Below are 16,887 nucleotides of genomic sequence, written 5' to 3'. Positions count from 1 at the left end.
ATGCCCTCATTTATTAGAGTCATACTGAAGTCGCACTTAATGGTTGAACTTTTTTCATATATGTAATTTAATTTTTAAAAAAGATTTTATTTACTTACTTTTAGAGAAAGGGATGGAGAAAGAGAGGGGGAGAAACATCAACGTGTGGTTGCCTCTCGCCCACCCCCAGCTGGGGGCCTGGCCCAAAACCCAGGCACGTGCCCTGACTGGAAATTGAACCAACGACCCTTTGGTTCTCAGCCCACCACTCAACCCACTGAGCCACACCAGCCAGGGCTCATACCTGTAATTTACTTTTAAATAGTTTGGCAACAGTAAAACAACAGTGAAGGAAGTATGGAATATGTCTCCAATTACTAAATGTTAGTGACAGGTATATGGGTGTTCATTATATTATTTCCTCCAGTTTTGTTTGTTTGAAGACTATAAACACAACTTTCAAAGCCTCCCATTGCCCTTTGGGGAAAGACTAGACACATGGGTTGACCTGCAAGACGCTGCAAACCTGGCTTCCATCACTTGTCTCTGGCTGGGGCACCCCCTCCGGCCTGCATTCCTGTCCCCACCGACGCCTCTGCCCTTGCCCTCCACTCAACGCGTCCTCCCTGCCTCTGCAGCTCTGCGGGCTCTTCCCTCTGCCTTTCCCTGCCCTGTGTCTCGTGGTGAAGTGACCTCCTAGGCTTCTTCAGGGCCCCACTCCACAGCTCCAGGTCAAGGGACCGTTGGCCACCGGAGCCCCTCTGAGCTCTGTGCACCCAGAATTGTTCTTTGTTGAGTAGGTCTGATGGAATTTTGTGAACATGGGTCTCCGCCATGTCCCAGGAATCACGCCTCCGTGGGCCGGGGCTTAGGAGCCTCTGTCCCGCCACATGGCGGGTACCCTGGAATGTGGCTAAAGGAACAAACGTGCCCGAAGGAAACCCCCAGGAGAAGGTTTGTAGGGGCAAGGATGGAGTAGTGTTTCCTGGAGCTTCTTAAATTTTTGTTTTTTTAAAAAAAGTTTCCAAGGTTGTTTTTTTCTTTTTTTCTTTTCTTTCCTTCTTTCCTTCCTTCTTTCTTTCTTTTTTTTTTTTTTAAAGTGAACAAAGTGATTCTGTGGTAAGGAGTTTGGGTCAGCTTAGGTTTTCATAAATTGGGACACACCTGGATTCGTAAAGCTGTAGTAAGAAAATAAAAATAATGATGAGACTGCCAGTCAAGATGGCAGCGTAGGCAGACACGGCTCACCTCTTTGCACAACCGCATCAAAATTACAGCTAAAATATAGAACCGCCGTCACTCAGAACCATAAGAAATCAAGTCAAATGGAAGTCTGACAACTACAGAATTAAAGAAACCACATCCGTCCAGACTAGTAGGAGGGGCGCAAACATGGGAGAGTGGGTTCCTCACCCATGTGTGGTGGATAAAAATTCAGGAGGGATGTCTCAGGAGCAAGGAGTTTCAGCCCCACACTAGGCCCCCCAGCCCAGGGTTCCAGTGCCAGGAAGGTAAGTCCCCACAACTTCTGGCTACAAAAGTCAGCAGGGATTGAGTTGGTAGAAGAAACTTCTGGAGCTCCAAGCAGTTCCTCTTAAAGAATTCGTACACGAACCTACTCAGCCTCACTCCTTCTGAGCTCCAGCACCCAGGTAGCAGCTTGAAAGTCACCAGTGGTGCACAGGGAAAAACTGAAATGTCTGGCATCATTGCGAGCAGAGACCATTGTCCCTTTTGGAAACCCTAACCCCACAGAGCCAGCAAGTTGGTGCTGTATCTGAGACCCCATCAACCTGGCTAACACTGTTTTTACCTGCCTTGGAGATCCCTAAGGACTCTGCCCCACCCAATTTGTGGGCCCACCCAAGCTGCTTTTCCATATGAATGGCTTGGTCTTGGCTCCTGCTTCACAACTTCCTAAATCCTCTCAAACAAACAACAGCTGGACTCAGTGAGCCCCAGGCCCAGTACTAGTAGCAGCCAGCCTAGATTCACAGATTGACTTCACCTGGTAATCTCCAAGCCCAGCACAACTAGTAGCTATCTCAGATCGCTTTATAGCTCAGGTAGGGTAGCCACCGGTAAACGCAGGTGGTAGCTGACCTTGGCCTGTACCACCTGGGAAACCCCAGAACCAGCGCACCGAGTGGACAGCTACAGACCACACCGGAGCATCACCTCCCTGCGCCTACACAGCTGATTCTCCACAGAGGGCAGAGGTTGGTGGTCAGTGGTCACAGCCAGTCCTTGCAGCTGACTGGCCTGGGTAAATCCCTCCCATTGATCACCAACAGTAACTAAGACTCAACTACAAGAGGAGGGTGTACTCAGCCCACACAAAGAGTGCACCTGGAGTACCCAGCTTGGGTGATAGGGGAGGCTGTGCCACTGGATCCTACAGGACACGTACTATATTAGGCCATGCTACCAAGACATGGAGTCAAAGCAGCTCTACCTAATACATAGAAACAAACACATGGAGGCTGCCAAAACAAGGAGACAAAAAAACATGGCCCAAGTGAAAGAACAGATCAAAGCTCCAGATAAAGAGCTAAACAAAATGGAAATAAGCACTCTACCAGATGCAGAGTTCAAAACACTGGTTAAAAAGATGCTCAAGGAACTTAGTGAGAACCTCAGCAGCATAAAAAAGATCCAGTCAGAAACAAAGGATTCACTAATTGAAATAAAGAACAATTTCCAGGAAACAACAGTAAATTGGATGAAGCCCAGAATAAAATCAATGATTTGGAACATAAGAAAAAGAAAAACAACCAATCAGAACAACAAGAAAAAAAAATTTTTTTTAAATGAAGCCAGTATAAGCAGCCTCTGGGACAACTTCAAGATGTCCAATATTTGCATCATAGGGGTACAAAAGGAGAAGAGAAATTGGAAATTTATTTGAAAAAACAATGAAAGAAAAATTCCCTAATTTGGTGAAGGAAATAGACATGCAAGTCCAGGAAGCACAGAAAATCCCAAACAAGATAGATGGAAAGAGGCCCCCTCCGAGACACATCATAATTAAAATGCCAAAGGTTAAAGATAAAGAGAGAACCTTAAAAGCAGCAAGAGAAAAGAAGTTGGTTATCTACAGGGGACTTCCCATAAGACTGCTGATTTCTCAAAAGAAATTTTACAAACTAGAAGGGATTGGCAAGAAATACCAAAAGTCATGAAAAGCAGGGACATACAGCCAAGACTGCTCTTCTCAGCAAAGGTATCATTTAGAATTGAAGGGCAAATAAATAGCTTCTCAGACGAGGAAAAACTAAAGGAGTTCATCATCACCAAACCATTATTATATGAAATGTTTAAGGGACTTATTTAAGAAATAGAAGATCAAAACTATGAACAATAAAATGGCAAAAAATACAAATCTATCAGCAATTGAATCTAAAACAATAAACAAAGCAAACAAGAAGAACAGAGACAGAATCATGGATACAGAGAGTGTTTTGATGGTTGCCAGACCGGAGGGAGGTGGGAGAGACTAGGTGAAGCAGCGAGGGAATTAATAAGTACAAATAGGTAGTTACAGAATAGCCATGGGGGTGTAATTACAGAATAGCCATAGAAAATGGAGCAGCCAAAGAACTTATACCATGACCCATGGACATGAATAATGCTGGGGGACTGCCTGAGGGAGTGGGGGGTGCTGGCTGGAGTGGGGGACAAATGGGGAAAAATCAGGACAACTGTAATAAGCATAATCAATAAAATATAATTAAAAAATAATGACAACGATGATTTTGGTGGGTGGATTTCCTTAGCTCCTGATTATCTTGGCGTGTTCCCCCACTGAGCCTCACGCAGCTCCTCAGACAACCCTATGATAAAGGGCCATGTGCCTGTTAGTGTGAGCGTGCGTGTGCACACAGGTATGTGTGCGCGTTAGCCCAGTCTGACAGATGCGACAGGGACACTCCCAAATGGGGAGTCACAGCGAGCTGGAGGTTCCCTGCACACCCCGGTTGGCATGCGGAACAGAAACACCAGCTGCGGAGGCCTTCGTCCACACCCCACCCAGACGGCTCACCCCGCATGATGCCTGCCTTCTCCTCTCTCCCCTGCATTGCCATTCATTTCATGGTCTTCCAGTAGACTCACCTTTTAGAACTTAAATATGTTTATTTTAAAGGAAAGTTTAAATAACTAATGGAAATGGAAAATCAGCTGCACTTGCCATAAATAGAAGGGACACACAGTGGGCACAATCAGCCCACACGGGGTTTCGCTCCAGCCAGGTGTGGGCCCCTGAGGGCTCTCTGGGCTTCAGAGGGAGCCTGCTGGGGCTGGGACAGGTGTTGGGGACACATGAGCACCCATGGAGCCTTTCTCCATGATGAGGTCAGAGGGTGAAAGAGAACAGAAAAGGGAAGATGCGTCTCCCCAGAGGATTCTGGGGCCTCCCCAAAGTGCCCGGGCCTGGCACATCCCCACGGCTGCTCTGGTCTCCAGCTCCCATGGGCCTCAGTAGCTAACGGTCTACACCCTTGGCTTAGTGTGTTCTCTTCTGACCTGGGGTGGCAGGGGGTGCTGAGTCTAATTTAAATTGTGAAACAGGCTTAGAAGGGACAAGTTGCCCTTCAGGTCTCATCTCCGCAGGGAGGCGCTCCTGACCATGGCCTCCCTGCCCCCAGTCAACCTTGATGCCCTTTTTCAGATCCTCGGGGCTTCTGGCACCAAGGAAGCCAATTCACTACCCACTTGGCTGGCTGATGCGTGTCACCCGTACTACCAGGAGCCCCCAGCCCCCAGCCGCTGCCCAGAAAGCTAGCCCATGACCTCGCTGCATGCTATAGAGCTCAGTCCCCAGCAGGGTTAGGCACAGAAAACAGGCTCAGAGAGATGAGGGGTCAGGGCCAAGGCCACACAACAAGGATGCAGAGGAACCCAGGCCCAGGCCCAGGCCCAGCTCTGCCTGACCATGCATCCCAGAGAGCAAGGACGCTGCCCCAGGCCCCATGTCCCCAGACCTGGCACGGCCCGGGCCTGGCGTGCCCTGTGTAAGGAAAGGCCCCAGCTCTTCCACCAGGGCCCGGGGAGGGGCAGCGGGCTGTGGTGCGCTGAGGGGCCCAAGGAGGAGTGGGGAGGGCGAGGGGCTGGGGACTCAGGGCCCAGGCGGCCATCCCACGTGAATCGACCCCGATGGGAGCAAAGAAAAAGGAGTAAAACCGAATGTCCTCGGAAATGCCTTTAGTGCTCAGTTGTCCATGAAAACAGGATAAAGTGGCTTCCTCTGTCTGTGCTCCAGCCGGGCAGGGTGGAGGCGCTGAGCTCAGGCCAGGACTCCTGAGTCAAGACAGGGGTGGGGCTGGGCTTGGAGCTGAGGAAGGGACTCCAGCGTTGTTACTTGAGGGCATCCAGGTGGGTGCAGACCTGGGAGAAGACACTGTCCACGGAGCCTTCGGCATTGACCTGCGGGGAGGCTGGTGGTGAGCAGAGACACTGGGGAGGGCCGGGCAGACCCCACGAGACAGGCCCCTCCCCCGGAGGGCAGGCCTGCCCCCAGAGCCCAGCCACAGCGGACAGCACTCCTCATCAAACCAGTGGGGAAGCCGAGGCCCAAGGAGGATGGCTGGCCCAAGGTCACAGCAATTGGAGGCCAAGCCAGGCAAACACCCAGATTTCCTAGGGCTCCCTCGGGCCTGCGGCGCGGGGTCGGCGGGGGGCGGGCGCGGGGGATCACACCTTGCGTACAATGCCCCGTTTCTCATAGAAGGCGATGACAGGTTCTGTGGCCTTGTAGTAGGTATCGAGCCGTTTCTTGATGGTCTCCTCATTGTCGTCCACACGCCCACTGGTCTGTCCACGCTTCAGGAGCCGCTGGGTCATGGTGTCAGGGCCTGCGTCCACATACAGCAGCAGGGTGGGCTGTCCGATCTGTGGGCAGGGCACTAGTCACAGGGGTCCCTTTCCTGACCCCCCAGAGCCATCTCTGCCCTACCTCCCTACTCCCCACCAAGGCAGCCTGGCAGACCTTCCTAAAACCAATCTGCCCGCCACTCCTCTGCTCAGACCTCTTCCATGGCCCCCTACTGCCCTCAGGAGAAAGTCCAAACTCCTCTCCTGACCTAGGAGGGCCTGCGCGACCCTGGTCTAGGCTGGCTCCCGTCAGCCTCCCCGTGTGCCAGGACTTTGCTCGGGCCAGGAACCTCCCAGGAGCCCTTTCCCTCAATAAATACCAAGTGCTCACCTTCACATTTGAGCTAAAATCTCATTCCTCCAGGGCAGTCCTCCCAGATGCCACCCCCACCACCATCCCCTGCCCCCTGGGACATGCTCTTCCAGTCCCCTTTACTTCTGCCTTCAGTGCCTCTCAGAAGGGCCTCTGGTTATTTACTGAACGTCCCTCTCCCAAGCCTGGCCTGGAGCCCCTGAGGACAAGGGACGTCTGTTTTCCACCAGCAGGGCTGGAAAAGGACTCGACGAAGGGACCCGGGGCCAAGTGAAGGGGTGAGAGGCTCTTGAGCTCTAGGAGGTTCTCAAAATGTCACTGTCATTGGAACGAGTGTTTCATCACCAGGAAGACGACGGAAGCGAGAGGAGTAAGGTTGACGCGTCTTCTTTTGGTGAGGACCTGGCGCCCCCTGGTGTCCAGAATCAAAAAGACCAGGCACTGGACTCCTGGGGGCCACCGCAGGGCTGGGCCTTGCGACCAGCCCGGCGCCCACACCAGCCCCAGGAGGGATGAGAATGTTCACTAACCCCACTTTCTAGATGTGGCCCTGAGGGTCAGAAGTGATGTCACACAGCTGGTGCCGAGGTCCAGGCCTCCCAGTCTGAAGGAAACCCAGCCAGCCCCCATTTCATAGATGGGGGAACTGAAGCCCAGATCAGGGTAGACACTTTCTTGAGCTCTTGAGGCCATTGAGGGGGCAAGAAATACCGTATTCTGCCTCCGGATGAGGCTCAAAGTTACGAAAGCCTAAAGATGGCCCGTCTCACAGAGATGGGCAGTGGGGAGGGGCGTCCAGCCCCCGCCCACTGGGATGCCCAGGTCTCCCTGCAAGGCCTGGAAAGGATCCCTCTGCCAGGAAGCCCACCCTGAACTCCCCACACTCTTCCTGGCCTCTCCCCGCTTGGCACTTACAGCTTCATCTGTTTCCTCCACGTGGCACGCGACACCGAAGGTATGGGTATGGGTATGGGTATGGGTGTGTGGGGGGGTGTGTGTGCGCGCGCGTGCGCAGGTCAACATGTGTGCACGTGATGCTCCCTGGGTTTAGGTGTGCTGGGTCTGTATACATACACTGCCTGAGGTGCGTGTGTGCGCACTGCCAGATGCCTGCATGCGTGCACATGCCTGTACATGTGTGTGTTTGCATGAGAAGCCCTCACCCTGTGGAAGGTTTCCTGGTGGGCACCCACTCCAGGCAGCTCAGAGGCAACATGCCCAGAGCCCACTCTCTCCAGCCAGGCTCCCCACGGCCCCGGCACGGGACGGGACTCCCCTGTCCGGCATCCGAAACCTCCAGCCACGCCTGAAGCCCCCTCCCCCGCTTCATCCCCGTCACCCCATCCCGACAGCTTCTGCCCTCCCCACAGGGGCCTGAGCGGCCTGGCCCTCCCAGCCCTGTCCACGGCATTCCCCGCCCGCCCACCGTGTGTTCACAGGCACCACACCCCACTTTCGGAGAGTGTGCTCTCTCTAATCACCGTGCTGTCACACAAGGCAGCCCTCTCTGTCTCCATTTTGCAGCTGGGAACTCTGACGTTCAGAGAGGCAAAACGACAGCCCAAGGCCTCAAGCCACCCAGCTGGGGCTGCGCCTGGCTCGGCTCGTGGACTCCCCAGCCTGGTGCTTCCCGTGCTTCAAGACTTTTCTTCTGGACTTCTAGAAAGATCTAGAAGGTCTTCCCTGGTTTCCCTCCTTACCCACCTCCCATCCCCCACAAAGAGCGTGTGTGTGTGTGTCTCTCTCTGTCCATCACAGCAGCTTGTGCCCGGCCACTCCCAGTCACAGCTCCCGAAGGCCGTCCACCCGGCTGTGCCTTACCCTTTGCTCAAACTCTACCCCCTGCTGCACCTCCCGAGGGTAGCCGTCAATCAGGAAGCCTGTGGAAGTTTCTACTTTGGCCAACATGGCATCTCGGAGCATGTCCAACACCGTCTCCTGTGGGCATAGCAAAAGGAGGGGGGGCCATGAGCTCCTCTTCCCCACCCCTGCTCAGCCAGCGTGAGCTGCCCCCGGCTGAAGGGCCCTCTGCCCTACTAGCACAGATATCGCAAACAAGCCTGCCCTCCAGGCCTCCTCTGAACCACGGAAGACTCGATTGGTGGGTCAAATCATTCATTCATTCACTCATTTGAAATTAGGGACTGAGCCCCTCCTCCCTGCCAGCTCCCGCTGGGGCCCGGAGGACACAGCTGTGAACAAGGCAGACCTTCCCTGCCATCAGGAAACTCGCGGTCTGCTGATTTATCAATTTCCAAGCATGACCCAGGCCGTGTGGGCAAAGAAGCGGGGGCGACTGGAGTATAAAGTTAGGGGTCTTAGCCCAAATCTGAGGAGTCAGGGAGGTCTGAAAGCTGAGGAGGAAAGAACGCTCCAGGCCGCAAGGCGTGCGGTGAGTTAGAAGGGGCAGAAAGGTCAGGGTAGTGGGAGGATGGGGGGTCAACAGGGCAGTGTCCTGGAGGCTCTCGGGAGCTTCTGGAAGGAATTTTGCGCCAAGGGCAACAGGGACCCTTGAAAGGGTTCAGAGCCAGGGAAGGTCATGGTCAGCCTTGCAAGTGTGTCGTGGGCATGGTTGGCTGCTGTCCGGTCAGGACCACCATCACCCCCCGCCCCCACCCCACTGGGGCCCACTCACCAGTGGCACCAGCTGTCCCTTCTCCATGATTTCCGACAGCATCTTGCCCCTGGCCGAGCCCGAGCTGACCTCAGCCCGAAGGAGGTCCCCGGTGGAGAGGTGGGTGTAGCCGTACTTCTGGACAATCTTCTCACACTGCGTGCCCTTCCCTGAGCCAGGCCCTCCTGCAAGCGCCCACCCATTCAGAAGCCCTGAGAAACAGGGTCCCGCAGAGGGACAGGGTCTGCCCGGGTCACCCATCAAAGGAGGGACAGAGCCCAGGGTGCAGCGCGAGGCCCCGGCTCCCTCCAGAGTCTGTGAAGATGTCCCCCTGCGAGTGCCTCACCCCCTGCCTTGGACTCACCCACCACAAAGATGATCTTGGCCTTTTTCAGCTTCTCTGTGGGAGAAAAAAGGGGAACAGAGTTCAGTCTCCCGCCCGACAAATAGCCAGAAGCATCCATGGAGTCCCAGGCCTGTGCTGGGCCCGGGGCAGAGGGACAGATGCAGCACCCACGGGGGAGGGGCAGAGAGGGGCCAGCAGAGGCTAAGGCTGGGAGGCTACAGGCTCAGGCCGTGAGGACAGCTCTGAGGGGGTCATGTCACCCTGATCCCTGGGGGTGGCTGGACAGCAACCGCGGGTCACCTTTGGCCCTAGCATTTTCCTCTCTCTTGGGGTTTATGGATGAGCAGCAGGCACTCATGGTCCCGTTCTGCTGTGTCCCCTGCCCTTCCCTGCTCAGGCTCTGGGCCTGCCTATTGCCTGCCTCCCCTGGGCGGGTCAGAATGTGGAATTGGCAACCACAACACATGTTGCCCTGGAGACAGTTGCCAGGGAACGGGGCTGCGGTGGGCACGCGGAACCTTTGCCCAAAGAGAGAGGCCAGCTTACATTCCAACCTCTGCCTCGCCCACCCTTAGACTCGGCAAGACCACAGCCCCATCTGCAGAGGGAAACTGAGGCCTAGAGAGGCAGGGGCCTCTTCTCAGGCTGCTGGCCTTCCCTCCTCTGGGGAAGCAGGACCTCGCTGTGAGGCCTTTGGAAAAAAGTCCCCATCGCTTTCTGGTTCTCTGTTCCTGTCCCCAAGTGGAGGTGAACTCCAAACTCCAGGGACCCTCCCAGCCACGGGGCTGGAGCCTAGAGGAGCTGGCAGGGGGACAACCTCTCCTGTGGCTGCCTGCCACCTGGCTGCCGTGTGACAGGCACAAGCCTGGGTGTGGGTAGAAGCAACAGCCCAGTGGCATCTGACATGCAGAGCCACAGCAACAGAGGGGTGACCACTGGTTTCAGGCAGCAGCAGCCAGACCTGCTGAGCTCCTTTAAGAAATGCCCAGGCCGAAGCTCAAGGGATGGGCGGGGAGTGCTGCCAGGAGACAGGCCAGCTGGGCGCTCTGCCCACGACTCCTCCCAAGTCGGGCCCATCGGAGCCTGGAGGGCCCCAGACATCCTCAAGAACCACTCTGCCCGGACAATGGGGAATGTGCGTCCCTGAGAGGGGCCTCTCCGCAGGGCAGGCCTCCCCAACCTGTGCCCACCCTCTCCAGAAAGAGGCAGGGATTCAGTGCTAAAAATACCAGTGGAGGAGGTGAGCTATGGGGTCCTCAGGAGCCCCAGGGAGGCCTCGTGGCTTCTAAAATTAATCTCGAAGCTGGCACATCCCAGGAGAGGCCCGAGGAGGGTGCCGGGAACTCCCCGGCAAACCCCATCCGGTAAACCCCGTCCGGCAACCCCAGAGCCTCCTCGAACCCCTCCTGGAGTGTCCCCCGAAAGCGCACCCCCTTCACAGGTGGGCACACTGAGGCCCAAACAGGGAACAGGAGAGAGGAACCTCCGTACCTTCCATCCTGCCGAGGAGGTCCGGGGCGTGGAGTCAGCGCTCTGCAAGACAAGGCACAAGAGGGGCTGGTGAGCGAGCTCTCCGCGCCCTGCCTTCGCTCCCGCCAGCCGCGGGGCTGTGCCAGGCCCCAGCTTGAGTCTGGGTGAGCTTGGGAAAGTTGTCTTCCTTCCGTGTGCAAACTCCAGCAACGGCGGAGCTGCTCTCCTCGCAAGTCCCCGGGAACGGGCTCGGTCCTGTGTCCTGTGTCTGCCCGACACCTTGACAACCCTCCGCAGGGCAGGGCGGGGAGGAGAGCTGCCAGGAGGCGGGAGGAGGGGCAGGAGCTGCATGTATCATCTCTGATGGGACTTGGAAGAGGATGCTCACAGGGACACAGAAGTCTGAAGGGAGGGAGCCATGTTCATGTGGACATAGCCCTGCGATTTCAAACAAGGGGTTCCCAGGCTCCCTCCACCAAGGCCCAGCTCCAACCCCCCCCCCCCCCCCGTGTGACCCATCCCCCCACCCTCCTGGAGGACCTTGCTCCACTCTCCTCCCTTCCCCCCAGCATGTAAATCAACGCGAACCCTTCCTGGGACCCCACTCCACTTCCACAGCCTCCCAGGGACGTCCCCCAACCTCCCCTTCCCCGTCTTTTCAGAGATGCTGCCTATTCGCCTCTGACCTCCACCCGCTAGCCTTCCCCAAGGCCACCTGCAACATCACCGCCACTCTTGCCTTGATCTTTGACCCTTGGCTACTCTTCCTCCTGCCTGGGACCCTCACCCCAGACCCCTGCTCCACCCTCTCACTTAGGCTTCAGGTTCCTGGGACCATCCATCCCTGCCCAGCCAGCCCAGGCCACTCTATCCAGTCCCATAAATCTACAGCCTCTGAACAGGCTGGAGGCCCTGCAGACTCTGAACGGCCTCTCCTGCGTTCCCAGCTGGAGGCCCGTCTCTCGCACCCACCTCCATCCTGCATGAGCACATCCCAACCCTCGTGCACCTGAACCTCCCTCTGATCTGTGTCCTCATGGCCACTTCCTTATTCCAAGCGGGGGTTGGGAGGGTGTGGGGAGAGGCTACCCACCCCCATAACCTTCCAGGCCATCTAAAGGATTTTTCCCACAAGCATAAGAACACATCAGTCACCTGCTTAAAACCCTTCCATGTATGGCCTGCTCAGCTCCCAATAAAGCCTGAGCCTCCCATCACCCCCTGCAGCTTTATCAGCTGCCACTTGAACTGCGGGGAGCTCCCTCACCCACCATGACTGTGTCCCACCTCCAGGCCCCAACTCATGTTGCACCCAAGGCCTGGATGCCTTTCCCCAAGGTATTAATGTTTAGGACTCAGTTCATGTGTCACCTCCTTCAGGAAGCCTTCCTGGATTCTGCTCTCCATTCCTACACTGGCAAGTGCCTCCTCTGAACTTTCCCTGGTGTCGCACAAGCCACCCTGTGTTGGAACTCTGTTGTAGCGCAGGCCTGTGTTCCCCGCCGGACTGGGTCTAGCCCAGGCTGATCATAGTGCTGGGGGCCTCACTCCATCCTCTCAGCTGTCTTTGGAGGGAACTGAGACTTGGAGAAGAGAGATCTGCACTAGGGCCTGGCTGGGGTCAAACCCAGGGCTGATTTTTCTGCTGATCAGGGCCCAGCACCCAGTAGGTCCTTAAGCAGCTGCTTGTGGGGCATGAGTTATAGACTCTTTCCTGCTGAGTATGCTTAAGGAAGGGTAGTAGCTGCCAGTACTGCTCAGCAGCTGGTAGGGGAGGGGGAGGGTCCCCAGGCCAGGAACAGCCTGCAGTGACCAGAGGAGTAGCCTGGACCCCACTCTGCCCCACCCCCTCCCAGTGACCTAAGCCCCACTGTCCTGCTGGCACCTGCCACCTCCTTGGTCCAAAATAACCTGGGTTGTGAGGAGGCCTTACCGAGGCCAGGGGTCTGGGATGGAGTTAGGTTACGGGCTCAGCAACCAGGCCTTATAAGGCTCCTGGATCAGGGCCACGGTGACTCTTAGTATAACTGGGTGGTCTGCTGAGGGGTGTGGGGAGCTGAGGCCAAAGGGACAGAGATTTCACCTCAATCCCAAGGCAAGGCCTAGGTCTCCCATCTTCTGACCAAGAGCAGCCTTTTCAATGGTTGGCAACCAAGTAGGGTTCAAATCCCAAATCTATCACTCGGCTGAATGACCTTGGGCAGCTGGTGTCCCTGCTCTGGGTCGATGCCCCCAGGCCCTGTCCTGCTGCTGAAGAGTCCTGGGTGGGTAGCTGAGCAGTGCGCAGGTAAGGCCCCCCGCGCAAGCCCCCAGGGCTCCCACAGAGCCCCTGCCCTTTCTGAGGGCGGAGGCAGGGGGCCAAACCTCCAGGGGGTCTCCTGTGCCCCCAGGTACTCAAAGTGATGCGGCAGGAGAGCTCCTCCAATCACATAGCCTGCCCCGCCTAGGCCCTTCGAGGCAGGGAGTCAGGCCACAGCCCCCCCTCCCTGGGCCCCAGCCGGGACAAGCCAAGGACAGGAACCTGGAGCCCCAGGAGTATGGGCTAGGACAAAGGGGTGACTGTCTAAGAGGATGGGAGGGACTGCAACACACACAGATCCACAGCGGCACACAGAGTGTGGCACAATTACCCAGAGTGGAGCCTGGGGAGTGCAGAGAGGCAAGCACACACAGATCACAACCACGGACACTCACAGAGCCACACAAATCCCAAGGAGACCCTGGCGCGGGCGTGCACGCGCGCGCACACACACACACACACACACACACACACACACACACACGCTCCCCAGTGCGCGCGGCTTCCCGGCTCCAGCAGAGGCGCGCCCCCGTGAGCACAGACAGACACACAGCCACACACTGACCTGGGGGTCGGGCGCGGGTGGGCGCTGGGGCCAGTGCGTGCCCTGCCCGTCCTGGCCAGCCACCCGCCCGGCAAAGGCGACTATTTATAAGGCTGTCAGCAGCGCGCGGCATGCCGGGAGCCAGCTCCGAATGTCAGGAGGGAGGGAGGAGGGAGGGAGAGCAGACAGGGAAGGGAGGGGGCTGGACCAGAGCAGAGCCCTGCCGGGGAAGCCAGAGCAAGACTGGGGTCCTGCACACGCAGATGGCCCTTTACCACCCCCGAGATTTTCCGATTCCTGCATTACCTCCACTGGGCCCACATCACTCCAGGGGGACAGGACTGGGTTCCCCTGTGACAGCTGGGGAAACTGAGGCCCTGAGAGGAGAGACTCTTTGCACAAAATTCCACAGCAAATTGGTAGCAGGGAGAGGCCAGGCCGGGGACGGAGAGGACTGAGCATGGATTCTGAGGGCTTGGCTGGCAAGATCAGTCCCCCGACCCCCTCCTCAGATCCTGCCCAGAGGCCCCTGCGCCAAGACCTACCTGGAATTCCTCTTCCTTTTTGGAAGGGGTTCCCAGAACTCCTCTCTCCCAGCTGGCGGTTGTGTAGAAGGTTATAAAAAAACAGCCCTGCCCCATGGGGCTGCCAGTGAGGTGAGCCTGAGGAAGTGGGACATTCTGAAAGCTGTACCCAGACGGGGGACTGATGATCCCGATAAAAAGAACAGCGCCCAGTAACGAGCACTCGCTGTGCGCCAGGTGCTGGACTCAGACCTCGTCTGTGGGTCCTTACCCATGGAGGAGCGTGAGGTTCATACCTGTCAGCTAGCTTGCCTGAGGTCCCCAGGTGGGAAGCGATGTGTTTATCCATGGAGACCGACACGTAGCAGCAGGAGGTGCTCAGTAATGTAGCAGAAAGCGGAACCTTCAGAACTCATGCATTTGACCACTAAACCACACCACAACTTTGAAGGCAGCAGCCCCAGAAGGTGAGATGGGTTAAATTCAGAGCTGTTTTCTAGGCACTAGGGAGCCAGGGAGGGTGTTTGAGCAAGGGAGTAAGACTACCCAGAGAGTGAGATCACCTTAGGTGGGTAGTTTCTCAGCAACAACAGCAGCCTGGACACCAGGAGGCCTGGATCTAGTCCCAGCTCTGACACTTAGGACACCAGACAAGGTCCTTACTCCTTGGAGCCTTAGTTTCCCCATCTGTGGGAGAGGTGGGTGCTGGGTCAGAGGGTCTGCCTTAGAAGCTGTTGGAAAGGCCCTCTCTAAAGCTGTAAGTGGCTGTGGGCATTGGCAAGACCTTTGGGAAAAGCAAATTGATGAAGTCAATAGAAATGTTAAATAATGCCCTTCACCCCTAGGAATCCCACATGTGGGCACAAAATGTGTACAGGATGGTTCTCTAGCGCCAGTGGGGACTGAATGATGGGAGGGACGGCGGCGCCGCCTGGCAAGTAGGGAGGCGATGACTGCCCTAGAGTGGGCATGAGGAAGGAAGCCAGGGGCCCGTGTGGCGGGGGGGGCGAGGGGCGCACAAAAAATAGGCAAAAAGACCAGGTCCACCAGTCTTTTATTTATTTGTTTGTTTTTTAATCCTCACCTGAGTACAAGCTTAGAGAGAGGGGAAGGGAGGGAGAGAGAGAAACATCAAAGAGTTGCCTCTCATACACACCCTGGTCGGAAATCGAACCCACAACCTTTCAGTTTATGGGACGACGCTCCAATGAACTGAGCCACATGGGCCAGGGCTGTTGCACCAGTCTTATCCCACCTTCTGCAATTCTGAACATGCAAGGATGTGTGTGTTAAACATACTCCTCGATAATTTTTTTTTTTTTTTTTTTGCATTTTAACATCTCTGAAATTATCTTATAATCAAAAGAACGGCATCTTAAAGTTGATGCCATGAAGCAGAACCAAGGGGGCGGGTGGGTGTTCATGATCCCCCAGGTGGAGGTGAGACTTTTGCTTCTTTCCTAAAGGCCTCCCGATGCTAGTCTCTATTTAATACAACAAGCATCTATTACTTTATCTATAAAACGCTTCTAACACGGATGCACCTTGAGGACACTACACTAAATGAAATAAGCCGGTCACAAAAAGACAAGGACTGTATGATTCCACTTATACAAGTTATCTAAAGTAGTCAAGTTCATAGAGAAAGAAAGTGCAATGGTGGTCACCAGGCGCCAAGGGGCAGGGGAAATAAGGGTGGTTGTTTAATAAGCATAGGGTTTCAGATTTACAAGATGAAAAAAAGTTCTAGAGGTCTGTTTCCTAACGATGTACATATAGATAACAGTACTGGCCTGTACACTTAAAAATGGTTAACTGGTAAATCTGATGTGTTTTTTAGCACGATAAAAAAACAATAAATTTAAAAATTGTAAAAACACCCTGGCCGGGTGGCTCCGTCAACTGGAGCATCATCCCGGCACCAAGAGATTTCGGGTTTGATCCCTGGTCAGGGCACCTATGGGAGCAACTGGTTGATGTTTCTCTGTCTCTACAAATCAATAAATACATCCTTGGGTAAGGATTTTTAAATAAATAAATAACATTCTAAAATAGAAATTGTAAAAATGGAGGCGGGGGGAACCTATTTTAAGTACCTGTTTTAATTATTTAGTTTGCATGTGACCTATAAATTTTCCACCAAGCCTGGAATATTGAAATTTCAGAATTTTTTTCCCCTCAGCTATAGTCTAAAGAAAGAATAAAAGGAGAGAGAAAAGAAGAGAGGCAGGAAGGGAGGATGGAGGGAAGGAAGAGAGAGAAGGAGTGAGAAAGGGAGAAAAAAACTGCATGGAGGAAAAATCTAGAAGGTTATACCTTAGACGGTTAACAAGGAATAGGACTGGGCGATGCCCTATTTATTGTATATCATTTGTATGGTTTAAGCTATAACATAAAAAATATATATCTAAAAACATAACAATATAAAATAAAACCAACTAAAAAAACATTTAAAAAATATTCTGGTTAAAGAAAGAATTCCAAGACTTGAAAATGACCCAGCACGGGAGGCTGAATCTGGGGCAGCCTCGCTCTGAGGTTCCGCCACTCGGTGGAGAGGGGCCGCCGCAGCCAGGCCTGGCTGCCCTGCTGAGCACCCGCTGGAGGAGGCCGCAGGGGCTGCTCCAGGAAGAACACGCTACCTTTGCAGCTGGTGGGAGATGCCTCCAACCCCAAGGAGGGTAGGGGGCTCACAGGGGTTAGAGGGATACACAGGCGTGTGGCCGGGGCGGCGGCGGGGGGGGGGGCGGCGCTCTGAACCCTAAATGAGACCTTGGCCATAGTAGGGAGCAGGTGAAGATTGCAGAGCAGAAAAGGGCCGTCATGAAGGGGTAACTCGGACAACGGGTATACCAGCCTCTCTGGGTCCCTTCTGAGGGGGTGGGAGTAGGCGGGGCTGGGGACTAGGCCCCGGGCCTCTTACCCTC

At 55.1% G+C, this 16,887-nt stretch overlaps 1 protein-coding gene across 1 annotated transcript; it reads right to left on the bottom strand.

Moving 5' to 3' along the window:
- Window positions 1-5,164: 5,164 nt before the first annotated feature.
- Window positions 5,165-13,573, bottom strand: AK1 (adenylate kinase 1). Its single transcript, XM_054584334.1, has 7 exons — window positions 13,458-13,573; window positions 10,615-10,656; window positions 9,142-9,177; window positions 8,799-8,962; window positions 7,985-8,101; window positions 5,677-5,868; window positions 5,165-5,403 (listed from the first exon to the last, which is right to left on the bottom strand). Exons 2-7 carry the CDS (start codon window positions 10,619-10,621, stop codon window positions 5,335-5,337), a joined length of 585 nt encoding a protein of 194 aa, XP_054440309.1. The 5' UTR covers window positions 10,622-10,656; window positions 13,458-13,573; the 3' UTR covers window positions 5,165-5,334.
- Window positions 13,574-16,887: the final 3,314 nt, after the last annotated feature.

The sequence above is a fragment of the Pteronotus mesoamericanus genome, unplaced genomic scaffold (assembly GCF_021234165.1).
Source record: "Pteronotus mesoamericanus isolate MK-2021 breed Mesoamerican mustached bat unplaced genomic scaffold, CSHL_Meso_final contig_78, whole genome shotgun sequence".
Classification (NCBI taxonomy): domain Eukaryota; kingdom Metazoa; phylum Chordata; class Mammalia; order Chiroptera; family Mormoopidae; genus Pteronotus; species Pteronotus mesoamericanus.
This window is presented reverse-complemented; position numbering and strand designations above follow the sequence as displayed.

Bases quoted from the DNA above. Each gene is read 5' to 3' on its own strand.
- AK1 (XM_054584334.1), bottom strand. The intron at 5,869-7,984 runs GTAAGGCACAGC...CCCTGCCCACAG, and splicing joins GGGTAGAGTTTGAGCAAAGG to ATCGGACAGCCCACCCTGCT. The intron at 5,404-5,676 runs GTGTGATCCCCC...GCCTCCCCGCAG, and splicing joins AACGGGGCATTGTACGCAAG to GTCAATGCCGAAGGCTCCGT.